Source organism: Porites lutea, chromosome 4 (assembly GCF_958299795.1).
Source record: "Porites lutea chromosome 4, jaPorLute2.1, whole genome shotgun sequence".
Classification (NCBI taxonomy): domain Eukaryota; kingdom Metazoa; phylum Cnidaria; class Anthozoa; order Scleractinia; family Poritidae; genus Porites; species Porites lutea.
The window spans coordinates 35959196-35979671 of record NC_133204.1 but is presented as its reverse complement, the minus strand read 5'-3'; the positions used below and the strand labels follow the sequence as shown (position 1 = coordinate 35979671).

The window sequence follows — 20476 nt, the reverse complement described above, 5'->3', positions numbered from 1 at the left end:
TTGTTTCTTAGTTACTATGAGTACCATATATGAATTACAATCAAAGCAAATCAAACAAAAAAATTGATTTTGGTAATTTGCTAAATGATACTTTGGGAAATGTTTGTCTTTCTTTCGTCACGCGAGGCATTGCGTGAGAAATTTTCCCGCGCTTTGGGGTCATGCATGTGAGACCGGCGTCTGCCCATGTGCTAGCAAACATTATTTACAACAGTGTTCTTCAGCGCTTCTTATTTTGAAGCCCAGCATGGCTTTCAAGATACCTCTTCTCGGTTCCTTATCACTCACGAAGGGTTACTTTCACGATATTCCTAATTTTCGATGGGCCGATGTCACAGACAAGGACGAAATAGGGAAGGGAAGTTTCGGGTCCGTGATGAAGGGAAACTACATTCCCGAGAAGAAAACCCTGGTGGTAAAGCGATTTTTCGGCGAGGGAGACTCAAATCTGAAGATCGTAGCAAAGGAGGTGAAGATGTTGCAAAATCTACGGCATCCCTGAAAGTCGCAGAGTTTGTTGCTGTTTGTCCTAAACCGGTGGCTATAAAGATGGAATATGAATGTTTTGATTTCTTGCCATTCGGTCTTGATGTTCAGGTTTCAGATCTACTCGATTTGTTGCACTGCCTGGATCGAATACAAACTGTGGAAGCCTTTAAACACTTTTTACCCCTTTTTCCCAAGGCAGCGATTGATATCGCTGAGGGACTTGAATTCTTGCATTCAAGGAACGTGGTACACCGCTACTTAAAACCAGGGAATGTCTTGGTCAGTAACAAGCACTACACGCGACCGGAAGTCGAGAAACATCAATTTGAAGATTTGTTCTTTGTTGAGCCAGTGGTCTGCAAACTAACTGATTTTGGTGAAAGTCGCTCACAGTTACTTCAAACTTCTGCATTAATTCATGCGAAGACGTCTAACATTGAGCGTGGGACAAAACCATGTATGGCTCCTGAAATTCATGGAACCCTCGTTGAAGGCCTAAATGTAATAAACGGTCCTAAATGTAATAAGTTCTAAATGTAATAACAATTTGCCCTAAATGTAATAAACTCTCAAGCTGCCAATTACAGTAATTACTCGAATAAGCCCTGCCCTCAAATAAGCGCCGCACTTGGAGGGGGTGTGAGAGTTAATTAGCGCCGCGGCGCTTATTCGAGTAAATACGGTACTAAGCGGTATTGCTATGGTATTAAGCTCCGCTCTCAAATAAGCGCCGCATTTTTGGAGAAAAAAGTTAATAAGCGCCGCGGCGCTAATTCGCGTAAATTCGGTACATTTCCTTATGCACTGTGAAACTTAACGTTTACAAATAAATTGCTTGTAAACGGCAAAGTAACAGTATTTTTCTAAAAAAAAGCAATATTTAAGCGATAGAAAACTTTTTTCCTGTGTTTGAATAGCCTGATATAAACACTCGAGGGGTTGGGAGAATTCGAGACAGTTATGCAAACCCTCGACGTCGTCTCAGGTTTTCATAACTGTCAAGATCGAATAAAGAATAAAGTGCTAAATGTAATAACATTTTGCCCTAAATGTAATAAACTCTTAAGATACCAATTACTGTATTTATGCGAATAAGCATCTCTCTAAAACAAGCGCAGCAATTGGGATAAAAAGTTAATAAGCGCCGCTGCGCTTGTTCGCGCGCGTAAAAACGGTACTTTACCAATTACCATATTTACACGCATAAGGGCCGCCCTCAAATAAGCGCCACCATTGGGAGAAAAAAGTAAATGAGCGCCGAGGACCTTATTCGAGGAAAACAGTACTGATATATTTCCTTAATATGCAACGTTGAACTTCACGTTTATGAATAAATTTCTACAAAGCGACACATAACAGTTTCTTGTCTATTAAGTATACTTATTCATTCAGTCATTCATTCATTCATTTTATTGGTTAATCCATATTGTTTACAATTATGTAAAACATAACAAGTAACAAAAATGAACTATTGTACCTTTCCACAACGGCCACCTTGGGGACAGGAAGAAAGTGGCCGCGGGGAAAGTAGGGGTGAGATACGACAATTTTTTCAGGGTGCAGTAATACAGGTAAACTGATCAATGCTATATAATAAGAATATTTTAAAAATAACTTTTAATTAACAAATCTAGACTTTCTTGAAAACTATGTAATTATTAAGTCAGGAGAGAGATGAGAGAGATGCTTATTCGCATAAATACAGTAATTGGTATCTTAAGAGTTTATTACATTTAGGGCAAAATGTTATTACATTTAGCACTTTATTCTTTATTCGATCTTGACAGTAATGCAAACCTGAGACGACGTCGAGGGTTTGTATAACTGTCTCGAATACTCCCAACCCCTCGAGTGTTTATATCAGGCTATTCAAACACAGGAAAAAAGTTTTCTATCGCTTAAATATTGCTTTTTTTAGAAAAATACTGTTACTTTGCCGTTTACAAGCAATTTATTTGTAAACGTTAAGTTTCACAGTGCATAAGGAAATGTACCGAATTTACGCGAATTAGCGCCGCGGCGCTTATTAACTTTTTTCTCCAAAAATGCGGCGCTTATTTGAGAGCGGAGCTTAATACCATAGCAATACCGCTTAGTACCGTATTTACTCGAATAAGCGCCGCGGCGCTAATTAACTCTCACACCCCCTCCAAATGCGGCGCTTATTTGAGGGCAGGGCTTATTCGAGTAATTACTGTAATTGGCAGCTTGAGAGTTTATTACATTTAGGGCAAATTGTTATTACATTTAGGACTTTATTACATTTAGGACCGTTTATTACATTTAGGCCTTCAACCCTCTACCCTCGACCCTCGACAAAAAGATAGACCCTGTTTGTTGCACGTACCAACCGCCCCATGGGGATTTTGTTGCTATACAGAGTAGGAATTAATAAAAATGCTTTAATTTATTCTTCTTATAACGCAGCCCGTGAAATGCTTCTTTTGCCTACGCACAGTGAATGTCAGACGCAGGCTTTTCTGGGTTTTGGTCATGGTCTTTTTGTTCATAGCTCGGACCAGGATGTGATAGAGTATTATTATCGACGTCCCGCGGTGGGGGGGGGGGGGGGGGGGGTCAAATTGGAAAGGCGGTAGCGTTTGGTCGGTCAGACCTGACCGTGTCTTATTTATATCGCCAAAGTTTGTTTTCACGATTTAATGGCACAAAATCCAAGGCCTCTGGTTATTCAGCGAAACCGAGATTGTGAATTCTAAACATATAAATAGTGAATACGCCATATATTATTACTAGAGTATTATTTTTCTTGCTGAAAACAAGAACAACAAAGATTTTGGCTGACTATGATTGGTGTGATGACACTCCAACACCACACCAACGAGGGGGGTGGGGGGGTGGTTGGAAGTCGGCCAAAAAGAAAAAAAAAAGCATAAGCTGGGCTGATGTTTTAACATTTACGACCTTTGCTCCCTTCTTTGGAGTGAAAACCGAGTCACACAACTTTCTTTTGAATGTCCAGTGCTTCATATAGGGGCCTGTCTTACAAAAAGTTGATAGCGATGGCCCTTCTGTTCTGTGCCTAGCGTTTCGCGCAATAGGGAGGAGTAAGGGACTATTCCGCTTGGAGGATGGAGCGTGTTTCAAGTGTTTATTTTTTTTAAAGAGCTGTAATTTAAAGACCTAGCTTTTCGTTAGTGTGATCGATGTGAGCATGCACGAAAACTTTCTCTTTTATGTCCGCGGGATGAAATGTCAGAAGGGCTGGAATGAAGACTGGTGCTCGCTTCTTAACGCTACTAATGTTACACTAAACTCCGGAGAAGAAAATCATTTTTATTAATTCCCACTCCGTTTAACAACAACTAACAATGCCGAAAACAAAGCCCAGCCCATGGGTTGGTTGGTACGCAGAAGAAACAGGTCATGTTTTTGTTAATACCTAACGCACCCCAAAAAATATCGAGATAATTTTAAACACAGTCCAGTCCAGTCCAGATTCTAGTCCAGTCCAGTCCAGACTCCAGTCCAGGCGGCATCTGGCGATAGAGTAATGGAGAGAGATTTGCGTTCTTAGCTCACGAGTTATCCAGAATAATCGCGCGCGGCCTACGACTCAAGCGTTGTCTTTCTGGTCTTTGCCAGTATTAAAATGTAGCGTAGTTCCGTATTGTATTGAATGTACGCATTGACGGTCGCAGAACTCAAATAGAATCGGGCGAATGTTGCTATGTAAAACCCGTAGTCCGTGAACACACAGCATACTACTCATCGTAAAGAAAAGATGGATGCCAAAGCAAATTGCAATCATTGATCTCCGAGGCTTTGTCTGTGCTGATTCAACGAATTTCTTTGGCGTGAGCTTGCTAAACTGCAGTTTCCGCAGTGAATCGCGCGTCACGCACGCGCTGGTGCGTTGTGTTCGTATTTTTATGGCATCTCTCTCTCAGATGGAATCTTGTACATGCAACGCACTAAAGTTAAAAATTTAACCAAAACAATGGAAACAATAATTGGCTTTTTCTTTACATTGAAGTATTGTGACATTATGATTTAACCTCTGATCGAATACATGTAAAGCCAGCATTGCATTCTTGAGATGAACGTAAAAGACGATGTGTGCGTCTGTAGATTTAGATGACATTACGAGAAGAAGACGGTCTTCCTATGACTACAAAATGTTTCTGAGCCTAACGATATTACGATAAAATTGTAATAAGTGGTAATATTCATCAGCAGTCTGGTAGGCATTTTGATGTTGAAAACGTTAGATCTTCTGATACGACTGCATCTGCTGTTAATGATGTAAAGCGTCTGCCAACGGGCTACATAAAAAATTCCCGTTATTTAATGACGACGGGTTGCGGAAATAATATTGTTAGTAGATGAAGATGTCATAGTAGAGGCAGAAAACACAGAGACCAAGCGATCAAATGGATTCGGTCGAATAGTGAAATCGTCATCCCGCCAAAACGTGCCCAAAGCCCGCCAAAAAATTACCAAATCTCGCCGCCGCCGTTACTTAACTCTTTATCTAGTCAAGAAAAAGCTATGTATTGCAAGATTTTAGAAAATTAGGTATGGGAATGGAAATCATTGTTAAGGGAGTCTTTTGATCAATTGTGACGATAGGTTTTGCCCTTCCAAGCACAAATCGGGGAAATAAGCGTTAAGAGAATTCGATCGACTTCGGCGTAAGAACAACCTGGGGAAAACTAACTCTGCAACTCGCTTGGCTAGCGGGAAAGGAACTCGTCACTATTCCAAGGTACTAGGATCTGCTACAACTGGAAACAGAACAGGACTCAAACTTGGACTTCAACAGTTTAATCTTCAGCTCGTGAACGTAAATCATACAGTCAAGTAAATTCGCAATTGTAAATCGAAAAACAGGAATAACAGTGCACTATTCATACTAACTGATCAACTTATTACAACATCACAAAACAAATGGAAAGAAGGCTGCATAAAATCAGCTGAACAGCAAAAACAAATCTGGATAATTCAGTTTTAGAGTTCATATGTTAAACTAAATAACTCAGGTTAAACGTCAATCAAGCAAGTGAATTTAGAAAATTTACAAAGAAAGCTGTGTTTGCCGCTATTTAACTCGTTATCCAGTTAAGAAAAAGCTATGTATTGTAGGATTTTAGAAAATTAGGTATAGGAATGGAAATCATTGTTAAGGGAGTCTTTTCATCATTAACTGCTTACGGGGAAAAAGGTGAGTTTCACTTTTGCCTCTAGTATTCGCAAGATTCTTGCGAGAGGACAGAAATATATAGAATAGAAATGATAGAAATGGAACGCCGAAGAAAAGCCTGAAGACAAATCACTAAGAAGCACCTTAGCATATTTCAAGGGTGACTATTTTTTAAAAAAAGACAACGACTTTTCTATTAAGTGCGGAGAGTTTTATTTTAATGCCATGGTGTTCTAAACCCCCAAGTGCGATTTTTAAAGCAACAGAAACACTAGGCGGTACGCCCGTGATTCTGTGAGTTTAGACACAACGGCATTATGAAATCACTTGCGCACCAAGTGGAAATTTAAAGGTTAATATGATTTAGCTTGAGTAAGCGAGTTTCATTGTAATGCCATGGTGTTCTAAACTCCTAAGTGCGATTTTTAAAGCAACAGAAACACTAGGTGGCGCACCCGCGATTCAGTGAGTTTAGACACCACGGCAGTTATGAAATCACTTGCACACAAAGTGGAAATTTAAAGGTTGATATGATTTAGCTTGAGTAAGCGAGTTTTATTGTCATGCCATGGTGTTCTAAACTCTGAAGTGCGAGTTTTATCCTGCAACAGAAACACTAGATGGCACGCCTGTGATTCTGTGAGTTAGACACCAAGGTATTATGAAGTCACTTGCGCAATAACTGGAGAATTAAAGGGGTTTACAAGCTACAAAAGCTATATGTGTGTCTTAGAGTGTTTTTTAATAGGAGATTTTCTTGTAGGAGACCCTCCGCCAGCTATATTTTTCGGTTTTCTCGTTACAAATAAAACACGCGTAGCAAATATCCAATTTCCGGCACTTTTAATACGTCCCGGAAACCGGAAAGCACAGCACGAAACCGTTTATTCGGAAGAGGCCTTTTCTTTTTCTTTTTGATATTTATTTAGAACAATACTATTGCGATCCGTTCACGGAGAATCTCTGCTGATGCGGTTACATTTCGAAAGCAATTTTTTTGTGGTCTCGCGTTCTCCTCGAGCGCGTTCTTTTGCTTTTAACCACCTGGAGACTTTGGTTTGGTTTTGGTTTTATTATTTTACGTGGTAGTTACAAAAAAAAGTTTCGGTGCGGCCCACACAATGCAAATAAATTTAAGTAACGTGGCCTAGTGTTCTAAAGTTGCTCTGTTTAAAAAGACATTTGAAATTTTTAAAATAAAATCGATGATGTATTTACGGAGGTTCCGATAATCGTTTCGGGATATTTTGATTGTGTTAATTGCTCCTGTCGGAATAAAATGTCATATGAATTAGCAAGATGACGTGCGAGTAATAAGTTCTGTTTAAAAAGACATTTGTAATTTTTAAAATAAAGTCGATGATGTATTTACGGAGGTTCCGGTTATCGTTTGGGGACGAAAGCATATTTTGATTGTGTTAATTGCTCCTGTCGGAAAAAAATGTCATTTGAATTAGCGAGATGACGTGGATCTCGCTGCTGCCGCTATTTAACTCTTTATCCAGTTAAGAAAAAGCTATGTATTGCAGGATTTTAGAAAGTTAGGTATGGGAATACAAATCATTGTTAAGGAAGTCTTTTGATCAATAACTGCTTGCAGGGAAAAAGGTCAGTTTCACTTTTGCCTCTAGTATTCGCAAGATTTTGCGAGAGGACTGTAAAGAAATGGAACGCCGAAGAAAAGTCTGAAGACAAATCACTAAGAAGCACCTTAGCATATTTCAAGGGTGACTATTTTTTTAAAAGAAGACAATGACTTTACTATTAAGTGCGGCGAGTTTTATTTTAATGCCATGGTATTCTAAACCCCCAAGTGCGATTTTTAAAGCAACAGGAACACTAGGCAGCACGCCCGTGATTCTGTGAGTTAGACACCACGGTATTATGAAATCACTTGCGCATCAAGTGGAAATTTAAAGGTTAATATCATTTAGCTTGAGTAAGCGAGTTCTATTGTTAATAATGCCATGGCGTTCTAAACTCCTAAGTGCGAGTTTTATCATGCAACAGAAACACTAGATGGCACGCCTGTGATTCTGTGAGTTAGACACCAAGGTATTATGAAGTCACTTGCGCAATAACTGGAAAATTAACGGGTTTACAAGCTACAAAAGCTATATCTGTGTCCAAGAGAGGATAAAGGGGACAGAGAAGGCATCCCCCATACACACCCTATTCTATAGGTAATTCGTCTCGAGTTATTTTTAAGACCACAGATCCAAAGGGGGATTAGACAACAGCCAATCACATCCCTCAGAGCCACGTGTCCTTCACCAATTGACGCCCAAAAAAAAAATGGCGGAAGACGCGGAGAGCGATATTGCTATTCGTTTTGTCGACGAAACGACTAAAGAGAGATTTCTACTAAAGCGGTGTCAGCGAAATGGAAATTAAAAAAGAATCACCCTTCCTCTGTAGTATAGAGCTAACAGTACAGCAGGGAAATCCTTAACACACTGAATATTCTCTCAGGATCATTTATAATTTACAGTTTGAAGAGAGCAATTTCTGGTATGATATTTATTCTTTTATTAGTCTTTTATTATTCAACAAGAATAACCCTTGGCGTCCTACTTGCTTTATTGTACAAACGACCGGTTTCAATAGACCCAGGAAATTTCTCATTTTATTAAAGCACTGAGGTTACGAAAACTTCGAGTTAAACTGATTTCACGGGTTGTCAAAGAGTCCAGCGATTCCCTTTTCCCAGGTGAGCGCCAACTCATTTCGCTTCAATATTCAGAAATGCTCTCGATCTCTTTACGGTTTCATTGACTTTAGCCCGACATGTTTTGCACGGCGTTTAGTCATGCGAAACCTCCACGAAACATCCACGCAGCGTGCGAGGTAACTTTATCCAGATTCTAAAAGTAACTCGAGACAAATTACCTATGGAATTGGGTGTGTATGGGGGATGTCTTCTCTGTCCCCTTTATCGATCTCCTCTCTTGGTGTGTCTTAGAGTGTTTTTTAATAGTAGATTTTCTTGTAGGAGACCCTCCGCCAGTTATACTTTTCGGCATTTATTAGTAAAAGGTTTGGTTTTTCGTTACAAATAAAACACGCGTAGCAAAATTCCTATTTCCGGCACTCTTAGTACGTCCTGGAAACTGCAAAGCACAGCACGAAACCGTTTATTCGGAAGAAGCCTTTTCTTTTTCTTTTTGATATTTATTTAGAACAATACTATTGTGATCCGTTCACGGAGAATCTCTGCTAATACGGTTACGTTTCGAAAGCAATTTTTTTGTGGTCTCGCGTTCTCCTGGCGCGCGTCCTTTTGCTTTTAATCACCTAGAGACTTTGGTTTGGTTTTGGTTTTATTATTTTACCTGGTAGTTACAAACAAACGTTTCGGTGCGGCCCACACAATGTAAATAAATTTAAGTAAAGTGGCCTAGTGTTCTGAAGTTGCTCTGTTTAAAAAGACATTTGAGATTTTTAAAATAAAATCGATGATGTATTTACGGAGGTTCCGGTTATTGTTCGGGGACGAAAGAATATTTTGATTAAGTTAATTGCTCCTGTCGGAATAAAATGTCATATGAATTAGCGCCGGATGACGTGGATTTCGCCGCTGCCGCTATTTAACTCTTTATCCAGTCAAGAAAAAGCTATGTATTGCAGGATTTTAGAAAATTAGGTATAGGAATAGAAATCATTGTTAAGGGAGTCTTTTGATCAATAACTGCTTGCGGGGAAAAAGGTCAGTTTCACTTTTGCCATTAGTATTCGCAAGATTCTCGCGAGAGGACTATATAGAAATGGAACGCCGAAGAAAAGCCTGAAGACAAATCACTAAGAAGCACCTTAGCATATTTCAAGGGTGACTATTTTTTAAAAAAAGACAATGACTTTTCTATTAAGTGCGGCGAGTTTTATTTTAATGCCATGGTGTTCTAAACCCCCAAGTGCGATTTTTAAAGCAACAGAAACACTAGGCGGTACGCCCGTGATTCTGTGAGTTTAGACACAACGGCATTATGAAATCACTTGCGCACCAAGTGGAAATTTAAAGGTTAATATGATTTAGCTTGAGTAAGCGAGTTTTATTGTAATGCCATGGTGTTCTGAACTCCTAAGTGCGATTTTTAAAGCAACAGGAACACTAGTTGGCGCGCCCGTGATTCTGTGAGTTTAGCACCACGGTATTATGAAATCACTGCGCGCCAAGTGGAAATTTAAAGGTTAATATCATTTAGCTTGAGTAAGCGAGTTCTATTGTTAATAATGCCATGGCGTTCTAAACTCCTAAGTGCAAGTTTTATCATGCAACAGAAACACTAGATGGCACGCCTATGATTCTGTGAGTTAGACACCAAGGTATTATGAAGTCACTTGCGCAATAACTGGAAAATTAACGGGTTTTACAAGCTACAAAAGCTATATGTGTGTCCAAGAGAGGATAAAGGGGACAGAGAAGGCATCCCCCATACACACCCTATTCTATAGGTAATTCGTCTCGAGTTATTTTTAAGACCACAGATCCAAAGGGGGATTAGACAACAGCCAATCACATAGCGCGAATGTATTCCGCGTGGATGACGTCGCTCAGAGCCACGTGTCCTTCACGAATTGACGCTGAAAAAAATGGTGGAAGAAGCGGAGAGCGATATTGCTATTCATTTTGTCGACGAAAACGACTAAAGAGAGATTTCTAAAAATTTAGATCAATACTGTTGCGATCCGTTCACGGGGAATCTCTGCTAATGCGATTACATTTCGAAAACTTTTTTTTTGTGGTCTCGCGTTCTCCTGGCGCGCGTCCTTTTACTTTTAAGCACCTGGAGACTTTGGTTTGGTTTTGGTTTTATTATTTTACGTGGTAGTTACAAAAAAACGTTTCGGCGCGGTATTCACAATGTAAATAAATTTAAGTAAAGTGGCCTAGTGTTCTGAAGTTGCTCTGTTTAAAAAGACATTTGAGATGTTTAAAATAAAATCGATGATGTATTTACGGAGGTTCCAGTTATCGTTTGGGGACAAAAGCATATTTTGATTGTGTTAATTGCTCCTGTCGACGGAATAAAATGTCATATGAATTAGCGAGATGACGTGCGGGTAATAAGTTCCAGGGGTTTCTCATGGTTCCCGACCTTCGGTCCAGCACTATGTTGTCAACACTTTCTTTATTTTATATTGCGCAATCGGTCAATTCAGATGACCGTCGTGCACGTTTCTAAGGCTTGCGGGTCATCATGGCGGCCCTAACATTTTGTTATTACTAGTTCCAGAGGTGGGAATTGCATGAGTTTTTGTAACTTTGGGACCAAAAGGAACAGTCCGTTATAGTGAGGTGTCCTCATGGAGAGGTTTTAATGAAGTTGAAAGGATGCCCGGGGGGACTCCGCATATGAAAGGGGTGGGGATGCTCGTCGGAAATTTTGAATTAAACCCCTAAAGGAGACAGATCTGGACGTGGCTCAAGCTTTTTTGACCCCTAAAAGAAACCATGTTAAAACAAAGACAATATATATATTTTTATATTTTTTCCCGTGCAACCCCAAACAAGACCTTCACGGCTAAATATGATGGCGTTTTGCCCAGAACACCTTAAGTGAGACCAAAATCCGAAATTTACAGCCCTAAGGGAGACGACGGGCATCCCCACCACTTTCATATGCGGAGTCCACCCCCGGGGAAAGGATGTTTTTCGTTTCATGTTTTTCCCAGACTGGAACCAGCTTCGGACAGTCCCTCTTGGCTTATTCAAGATAACTAGTTTTTACTAATTCGCTATTAAAACGATGCATAATTTTTTGTATCTAATTTTACACAACTGAAGATAATATCTTTATTTTGTTAAGGCGTTGGCTTTGATTCCTAAAATCAGTTTTTCTGGTAGAATAAACTATGATGAGTCTTTTAAAATGCACAATTTGGCAAAATAACATGTGTTCTTAAAAAATATTTTATCCTACCCCTCTATAAGATTCCTCAAGGTATCTTGAAACATTATAATGTGCATGTCCGGCCACAATCTTCATTACTCTACTTTCATTTAAAATAGTCTGCGGGAGACCAAATGTTAATAATCTAGCTGTGCAATAAACGCGGCCTGTAAAAAAGTCGTTATTGGTTTGATTCGTTCTCGATGTACGCAATTATTGTTCACCTCCCACTCTTCACATCCCTCCGACGACTGATGGCGTCTATAAAGCTCTTTTGTTCTTCCTTTTTCAGCGAGAAATGGACGCCTTGGATCAAATAGAAAATTGTACCATTCCTGATTGTCAAAAAATCGACGAAAACTCAGACGGCGGTAACCAGGATGAAAACAACCTCACCAACATAATCTTCGTTGCTGCTTATATCATCATTATCATGCTTTCATTGGCTGGCAATTCGCTTGTCATTCACCTTGTGCGCACTCGCAGGGACATTCGCCAAAACCCGTTCAACTGGCTTTTGGCCAACACGGCTGTAGCTGACGTATTGGATGTGTTAACGGCTTCCAGCTTTACCATGTCGTTCTTCATAGCTGGAAACCGATGGGTGCCTGGAATAGTGGGAAACCTTCTTTGCAAGCTCATACCATTCATCTTGAATATCTCTATTAGTGTTGCTATCTGGACGCTGACAGTGATTGCCGTGGACAGATTTCTGGCTATTGTGTGCATCCGACGGAGGCCCATGTCTTCTAGAGCAGTGGTGCGTTCAGTCTTTGGTTTGTGGTTATGTTTCAGTGTGATTTTCAGTGGCCAGCTGTACACGTCTAAAACCAAGGAGACGGAAGATGGAACTGCTGAGTGCATCGAAGGGTGGCATGATTTCCCTGAAATATCTGAAAATCTTTTCAAAGCCGAATTAGTGTTTAAACTTGTTATTGGCTATGCAATCCCTTTGACCATCATGACAGTCCTGTATTCGTTGATCGCCCACTTCTTATGGAGACATAAACCACCCGGACATGCTAACCAACAGGCTTATGCAAGACAAGCAAAAAAACGTCGTTCAGTCATCAAAATGCTGGTGACAGCTGTCAGTGTGTTTGCGATTTGTTGGCTTCCTGTGCATGTAGGTCACATGATGTCAGTGTTTCACACCAATGCTTATGAAGACATTCCCTATGTTTTCCAGTTGTTCTTCTTTTGGCTGGCGCATGCAAATGCTGCAATTCATCCCTGGTTGTTTATTGTCTTCAGCGAAAAACTGAGGGTAGAAACAAAATTAATATTTCTGCGATCGATTCACTAAGCACAGGCCAAGGAAGCAGGATCGATTTCAACTACCAGCGTTAAGTACCTTTTCACAGCAAACTTTGGGAAATTCTTCACTTGAGTTGAGAGCTTCTAGATATCTCCACACATCAGTATCTTCGACTGGTCTGTCTTCGGTCCCGCAATGTTTTTGTTATTTGTGAATGACATTCCATTACATCTAACAAATTCAACAGTGGACATTTACGCTGACGACACTACAATAACCGCAAGTGCGCATTTCTCGGATCTATGCTCGATGACCCAACGTTTAAATTTCGATCTTGATGCGGTTCAGAGATGGGCGTCTTGCAACAAAATGTTCATCAACAAGAAAAAAACGAAATCCCTTTTAGTGGACGGAAAGCGCATTCCTGTTAAGAGACACACCCCTACGCTTAGATGTCAAGATTGATGACTCTGTTATTGAACAAGTCTCTTCTCATAAGATTTTAGGAGTAGTTATAGATAGCCAAATGAACTACGAATCACACATTGATGAATTATGTAAGAAACTTTCCAAACGCATAGGACTCTTGAAGCATATTAGCCCGTTTCTTAAGCAACATCAAAGGGAAACCTATTACAATGGTGTTAGAAAGCCCACCCTCCTGTATGGGAGCATGATATATATGGGACAGCTGCAATGTCGAACATCTTCAAAGTATTTTGAAACTTCAAAAAAGGGCGGCACGCATTATGCTCGATGCTGAAAGACTTACACCATCAGTCGTATTATTCAATAATCTAAACTGGCTCCCTTTTACTAAACAATCTCTAATAAAGAGATGCGCACTAGTGTATAAGCGGGTCCACAAGTATATTACGCCTATTTATTTGATAGTCTATTAGTCAGAAATTCAGAAATTCATAATCGAGCCACTAGACATTCAAACATAAATTTGCTGTGCCCCAAGTATAAACGAAAAACAGAAGGAGGTCGTAATTTCACTATTAGGACTATAAAGGACTGGAATTGCATGAATACCAATATAAGAAATAATGGCTCGCCAGCAAGTTTTAAGCATAACGTTTTTAAATCCTTTCTAGCTGAACAAAAGGCTGCAATGCTCCTTAGACTGTAATTGTATATACGTTTTATGTTGTTTTTATATATCTTAGTCATTTGGTCTTTTTAGAAATTATCTATTATATTTTTATCCTAAATTATCTTTGAAAATAGTATATTTTATAGTTTTTAGTTGTAGAGTCTATATTTATAATTTGTTTTGAGGGCCACAGAGTCATCAGTGTCTTAGGACTACTGTTAAGTGTTTTACCCTCTTTAAATAAAGCCTATTATTATTATCATTATTTATTATTATTATTATTATTATTATTATTATTATTATTTGAACAGATGTGCACCACGGGATCTGTGCCATGAGCAAACAATGTAAACTGAAAGTATATCACTAAAATGAGGGGGTAAAAAATGGTGAAATACTAAGATTTAAGATTTAAGATTTAAAATTTAAGATACTACGAGATTTTGAACAGATGTGCACCACAGGATCTGTGCCATAAGCAAACAACGTAAACTGAAAGTATATCACTAAAATGAAGGGGTAAAAATGGTAAAATACTAAATTAATTGGGGAAGCATGTCAATTTTCTTGCTTTATTGCTTCTGCTGCTGCTGCTAACATTAAAAATCGTGCTCTGTGCTATAGCTACCACGTGCATGGAACATCACTAAACGTGGTGCAACGGACGTGGTTTCTCAAGGAGGCAGAGGACGGTCACGAGATGTCACGTGAGAATAGATAAATGTTTTATTTGTGGATGCCAGCAAATGAGACAAGCCGGCTTTGGTACCCAACGATCATCAGAAGAGCTTGCTCGCTAGCTGGCTTGCCCTTTAGTAAAAGAAAAAATGAGAGTGACGCAGGGGCGGATCCAGGATTTTTCTTGTGAGGGAGTAAACCACTAGGGAATGGCGTAACTGAATGGTGACGTGAGGTGCCAAACTACCATTTTTACGGCGTTTAACATAAATTCTTCAACCTCATCTCATGTTTTACTTCAACAACAATAAACCACATAGTTTTTTTGCAGAATACCGGTTGTATTAGAAAGCCGCAGGTCGTCTTAGGGGGGGGGTGCGCACCCCCTTCACCCTCCCCCTAGATCCGCCCCTGTGATGGGAAGACAACATAATTATATAGACCAGTAAGCTCCGAATACAGCCAGTTTTTCTTGCTCCACTCTGCTAGGGACGCTTGTGCGAGAAGCGAGAACAGATGGCTGTATTCGCGGGCTTAAACATCAGTGGATTCTACTCAATCAAGAAAAATTGTTCGTAACTCCTGCGGAATAGTAAGGCCTGCTTTATTAAAACACAATTCATGATTGGAATTCGATGTCAAAACCCCCCCTAATTTTCTGTGTCTCAAAATCAGCAAACAGTATGCCAAAACTGCAAAAGATATACTCGTGTGGTTTTTAAACTTGTTATTACCTATGCAATCCTTAGCAGTCCTGTATTAGTTGATCACCTGCATTTCATGATGGAGATATAAGCCACCCGGATAGATCATCGGCAGATGCAGGGGGAGGGTCCGGGGTGCGGATCCCCCCAATAAGACCTGACGCTTGTTTGAGACTGAAATTCGTACATCGACAGGATCGTATATCGTTTTTTAGCTGGCGGATTTTTTAATGAAACGCGAGTTGCATTTGCCACTAAACTAAATTCCAGGGATATTCAAAAATATAATTGTTCTTGGTTTTCCTCCTATGATCTGTTCGCCTCTGCTCGCTAAGAAGTATTTCCCGCGCCAACAACAATTCCTGGGTACGCCCCTGCAGGTTAACCAACAGGCGTGTGCAAAACAAGCAAAAAAATGTCGTTCAGTGATCAAAATAGTGGTGACATCGTCAGCGTGTTTACAGTTTCTTGGCTTCAGGTCACATGATGGCGGACATTTCGCCACAATGCATACGGCGCCATTCCTACTGTTATTCTTCTTTTGGCTGGGGCATGCAACCTGGTCCCCAGGGCGCTTTTCCATGGCTTTGGAGGTGGCCCCACCTATAAAGCCAAGGAAAAGCGCCCGGGGACCAGGTTGTGGGGCATGCAAATGCTGCAATTCATCCGTGCTCGCTTAGGCTGCAAGCAAACGGAGGCAACAACTTCCAACATTGTTGCGCTAACAATGTTGGGAGTTGTTGCGTGCGTGTTGGCAGAGGTGTGCAAACGGATGCAACAACTCCCAACAATGTTGGGACCTGCAGTGCATCGTGGGAAGGATACAACCCATAACTCTTTTTAAACCATGCGTAATGAGCGTGCGTGGCCCCATCAATGTTGGAAGAGCTGTGCAAACGGATCCAACATTGTTGCGCTACGCGTCGGCGATCACGGAACAAAAGAAATGTTGGGAGTTGTTGGCTGAAAACTTTGACCGGTTTCAACAACAACATGCAACAGGGTGTGCAAACGGACGCAACATGTAACATCCAACAATGCTGGGAGTTGTTGCTCACCAATGTTGCGTCTGTTTGCATGCAGCCTTATTGTCTTGAGCAAAAAACTGAGAGTAGAAAGAAAAGTGATGTTTCAATTCATCAGTCAGAGGCCAAGTAGCCAAGGTCATTTTTAACTACCAGACTGTCAAATTTAAGAACCTTTTCAAAGCAAACTTTTGGAATTCCTTCTCTTGAATTGAGGGACATCAATATCTTCGATAATTTTCTATGAGGCTGCGTGCAAACGGACGCAACATTGCTGACCAACAACTCTCATTATTGTTGGATGTTACATGTTGCGTCCGTTTGCACACCTTGTTGCATGTTGTTGGATGTTGTTGCGTGTTGTTGCGCAAAGTTTGAAACCGGTCAAACTTTTAGCCCCGTGCAAACGGATGCAACATTGTTGGCTTACAACTCCCAACATTGTTGGTAGATAAGGCGCCCGTTTGCACGTAGCCTAAGAGATTTTGAAAAGCTCTGCACCCCTACGTCTATCACTGAGAAATCACTTTAATGTAAATTATGGAAGTGAAGAGATAGAAAAAGGGTGAAACTCTGATCTCGAACATAAATAGGGAAGCATGACCCAAACATATATTACATCAAAATCAATTTTTCCGCTGTTATTGCTGCTGTTGCTATAGCTCTTCTTTATTGTGCATTCGCAGCCATAAAATCCGAGGGCTGTATTAAAAATGGTGTGCAGGTGTTACCACGTCCCCATCTTCGACTCCACTGCTTACACATTCTGTCTGGGGTCGAGATTGCCACGTCCTTTGCACCACTTTGGTCTTGTTTCCTCAAGTTACGCGCGGTTGAGAAGTTACCCGGGGGGGGGGGGTACTTCATTATAAGGGCTTAATGGGGACGTGCGGCCAGCCAGGGTATGTTTTTGGGGATTTTTGTCTTAAACAGGGTATCGATTCTCTCATTTTTTTTCTTAATCAGGGTATCGATTTATCAATTTTGGCTTTCAAAGGGTTATCTTTTCTTGGACGATAAACAGCCTTCGCGTATGTTCTACGAACTAAACTACAGCAAAATTTTTATTTATTATTGTCTTACACAGGGTGTGGGTTCGGGTTAAATGTCTTAAACAGGATATTAAAAATTGGAATTCTGTCTTAAACAGGGTAGAAAAATCAGCGATTTTTGTCTTAAACAGGGTCAGGGTATACGTATGAGGGGCCGGGCCGCATCTCCCCACCCAAGGATATATGGAGAACCCCCCCCCCCGGGATGTCACGTAGGAATAGCTTAATAGGTATATGCCCTAGACATGTCTTTTCTTTCAAATAGGCGATTTGTCCGAAAATTTGGTCAAAATCACGCCCCAAAATTGCAAAAATTAACGTCCACTTTCGGTTGATGTGAGTCGCTCAAAAACTAGCCTGTGTACAGCCCTACCTTTCCCCCACCCTTCTCCGATTTTTCTGATAGGAGGGGGTGGCTGTACCCAGGCTACACAAAATTGACTCGTGACGCAAGCCGGATGCTGAAAAATAAGAGTGACAGAAAATATTATGATGTCCTCTTTGACAGCAAAGATAACTGAATAATAAAGGATTAAATTAACTGCAAAAACCGCGGATGAAGATCCTGCTAGTTGTAAACGTTGGATCTTTAGAAAAGAGATCTAATCAGCCAAAATATAAAGAACCAAGAACGAGAAGAAGAGAAGAAGATAACTGACTAGCTGGTTTATGAACATAATGTTTACCATAAAAATTTTGGGTGATGTTTCAGCGGGTTTTAACGCGAGCTTTATTAAACTAACCAATAAAATGTGAATACATTCCGTGAGCGTTTATCACTCGTAGTCATTTGGAGACATTTGAGTAGTCAGTACATGAAGAAAAAGCTTGCTTATCAGTGGGAGACTGGTTCTAGTTCGGCGGCCATCTTGCATGCATGCATGCGATCAAGGACTTTTTTTCTTCGTTTTCTCTTCCATTTAAAAGATTGGGTTGCTCTAATTAAGCCCGAAGTAGTCATCAGAGCTGTGCAAAAGAACTCAGCGTTCTTCCTCACCAGAGCATGCTGAAGCACTTCACTAATGTTGCCGGAGTGGCTAAATGGTTCCCCCATCGGGTACTTTCTGGTAATCACGGTCACTGTCTCAGCCAAAGGCGTTATTCTTCTTCGAAATCCGATCTGGATGTCATCATCAAAAAGATGAAGTTTCGAAGATATAGGTGCTTTGAGAAGCTCGAAGAGCCTCCATCTGGTTTGGAACCGCTGAGGACTATGTATGAAGAACTAGATGCAGTTCATGTTCGAAAGCGTCAACCGCACTTGTTATTTCTGAGAAGTGAACTTGTTCTTCAGAGGCTGGAGTACCTTAAGCCGTCAGGGTTATTAGCTCGACAAAAAAGGAAGCTCTTGGAAAGATCTCCCCCGGTTCTTGTACTCGCTGAAGATTCTCAAAAAAGAGGGGGGTTAAATTATCTCAGAGGAGTTATTCGTGTCCAGAATGACGGCTTAGAGGAGAAAGTACATTTGATGCATCCATGTTCTAGACTGCTAGTAATGCGAACGTTCGATCTTGAGAATCGTGTTAAGTCTATCATGGAAGAGCTGCGAATGGCTCAGCGATCAGCCTTGAAAATGCTGCTGGAACTGCCAAGCTTTTTGCTACATACTATTCCAGACAAGTGTGTTGTCCTACACAAGTATAATCTCCCTGAGGGCTACAGCTTAGATCAGCATACAGCCAAGGTCTTTCCGCCTGTTTTATCAAATAACATTGAAATCAATCCAAGATTATTCAGACAAGATTCAGATGAGAAACTGGCTCAGAGTTTTCCAAAATTGATGCTTGCTGATTTGTTAGATTATTCTTTTGCAAAGCAGTTTAGAGAAGGACAACCAGAGGATCTGACTAAGTTTCTCATCAAAGCTGAAAAGAGAGAACTCCGTGAAAAGTATAACAAAGTCTTGTAAAAAAAAAATTGGGAAGAAAATTGTCTTAATAGTCAAGCTGCTTCCACAAAGGCGTGCTTGAGATGGTTTGCTTTATTAGTTTTGTGATCAACTTCTTGTGCTTTGTTAAGATGGCAGTACATGTACCTTCAAACTGAAAATTCCTTGTTTGCTTTTTTGTTTGTTGTTGTTGCCCTATTGTAGATCATATGATACTCGTCCTGGGCTAACGAATTTTAATCTAGGGGTTTACGGTTGTTTCATCTGCACCCTGTTCACTTACATCTTAAGTCGTTTTCACTCACGTGTTAGGTCATTTCACTTACGAATTTTTACTTTCGTTGAAAAAGTTAGAGTAAATATTGATTTTTACACTTAAGAAGTGGACAGCAAGTATCACCTAATAGCAAAATTTGAAATGCTGTGGTCTTTCCAAAAATATCAATGTAAGAAATGATGAGAATAGTGCCTGAAAAACCATTGCTCCGCATGTTAGTGGTAACCGCTCAGCTGTAAGGAAATTTTGTTCTCATTCAAAGAATGACTTACAAGATGTTAGCAAACCGACTCATAAAACATTTGTGAGACAACTTATAACGCGTTTGCTAAACGAACTAACACAAGTAAGCAAAATGACTAAGACGTGAGTGAACAGGACATAGGCGAAACGAACAGTCACCAATTTAATACCAGGGGTGTAGAATGTTAAGTCTAAGCCTTGGAATGTGGATCTTGGGATGAGTCCTGCTTTGACCACTCCCCGAACTCTTTCTTGGCAGTCCTGAGTTTATCTCCTCCAAAATGCCTGTAAGTAACTGGCTGGTTATTTACCATAATTTCCTTGTCACTACATATTTATTTGGGTGGTGACGTGTGCCCTTAAACGAGATAGATGCCAGAGCAACTGCACTATAAACAAAGATTTACATAAACATTTGTTCATTTTTTGCCAGATCTCTGTTAAACCCTTCTTTATGTACATGCAGACCCAATGCATGTGAAACTTTTGTCAGGTCCAAATTACTTAAGTAAATATCATTACATATTTTGTTGTTATAAAACATTGGAACTGCTTACTTACAAAGTCATAAGGTACCTTAAGCTCTTTTTTAGGTATCAACCAAATTAAGTTATATTGTTATTAACATATCATAAATGCTTCCTTGTCTTTCTAACATGTTGGGAATAACTTACATGTAGGTTGGTTTAAATGAAATTAACATTTGATGAA

The 20476-nt window shown here is 40.2% G+C and overlaps 3 protein-coding genes across 3 annotated transcripts in view; 2 read left to right on the top strand and 1 right to left on the bottom strand.

Moving 5' to 3' along the window:
• Positions 1-321: 321 nt before the first annotated feature.
• Positions 322-14819, top strand: LOC140934596 (substance-K receptor-like). Its single transcript, XM_073384196.1, has 2 exons — positions 322-990; positions 11834-14819. The coding sequence occupies exons 1-2, from the start codon at positions 322-324 to the stop codon at positions 12845-12847; spliced, it is 1683 nt and encodes a 560-aa protein (XP_073240297.1). The 3' UTR covers positions 12848-14819.
• A 3389-nt stretch (positions 14820-18208) lies between these two features.
• On the top strand, positions 18209-19817 carry LOC140933434 (uncharacterized). Its single transcript, XM_073382990.1, has one exon. It carries the CDS (start codon positions 18361-18363, stop codon positions 19264-19266), a length of 906 nt encoding a protein of 301 aa, XP_073239091.1. The 5' UTR covers positions 18209-18360; the 3' UTR covers positions 19267-19817.
• Positions 19818-19954: 137 nt separating this feature from the next.
• Positions 19955-20476, bottom strand: part of LOC140933435 (ADP-ribosylation factor-like protein 3) — a 3707-nt gene continuing 3185 nt past the window's right edge. Inside the window, exon 2 of the mRNA XM_073382991.1 lies at positions 19955-20476. This exon is cut by the window's right edge and continues 425 nt beyond it. The gene's annotated coding sequence lies outside the window, so the exon portion shown is untranslated.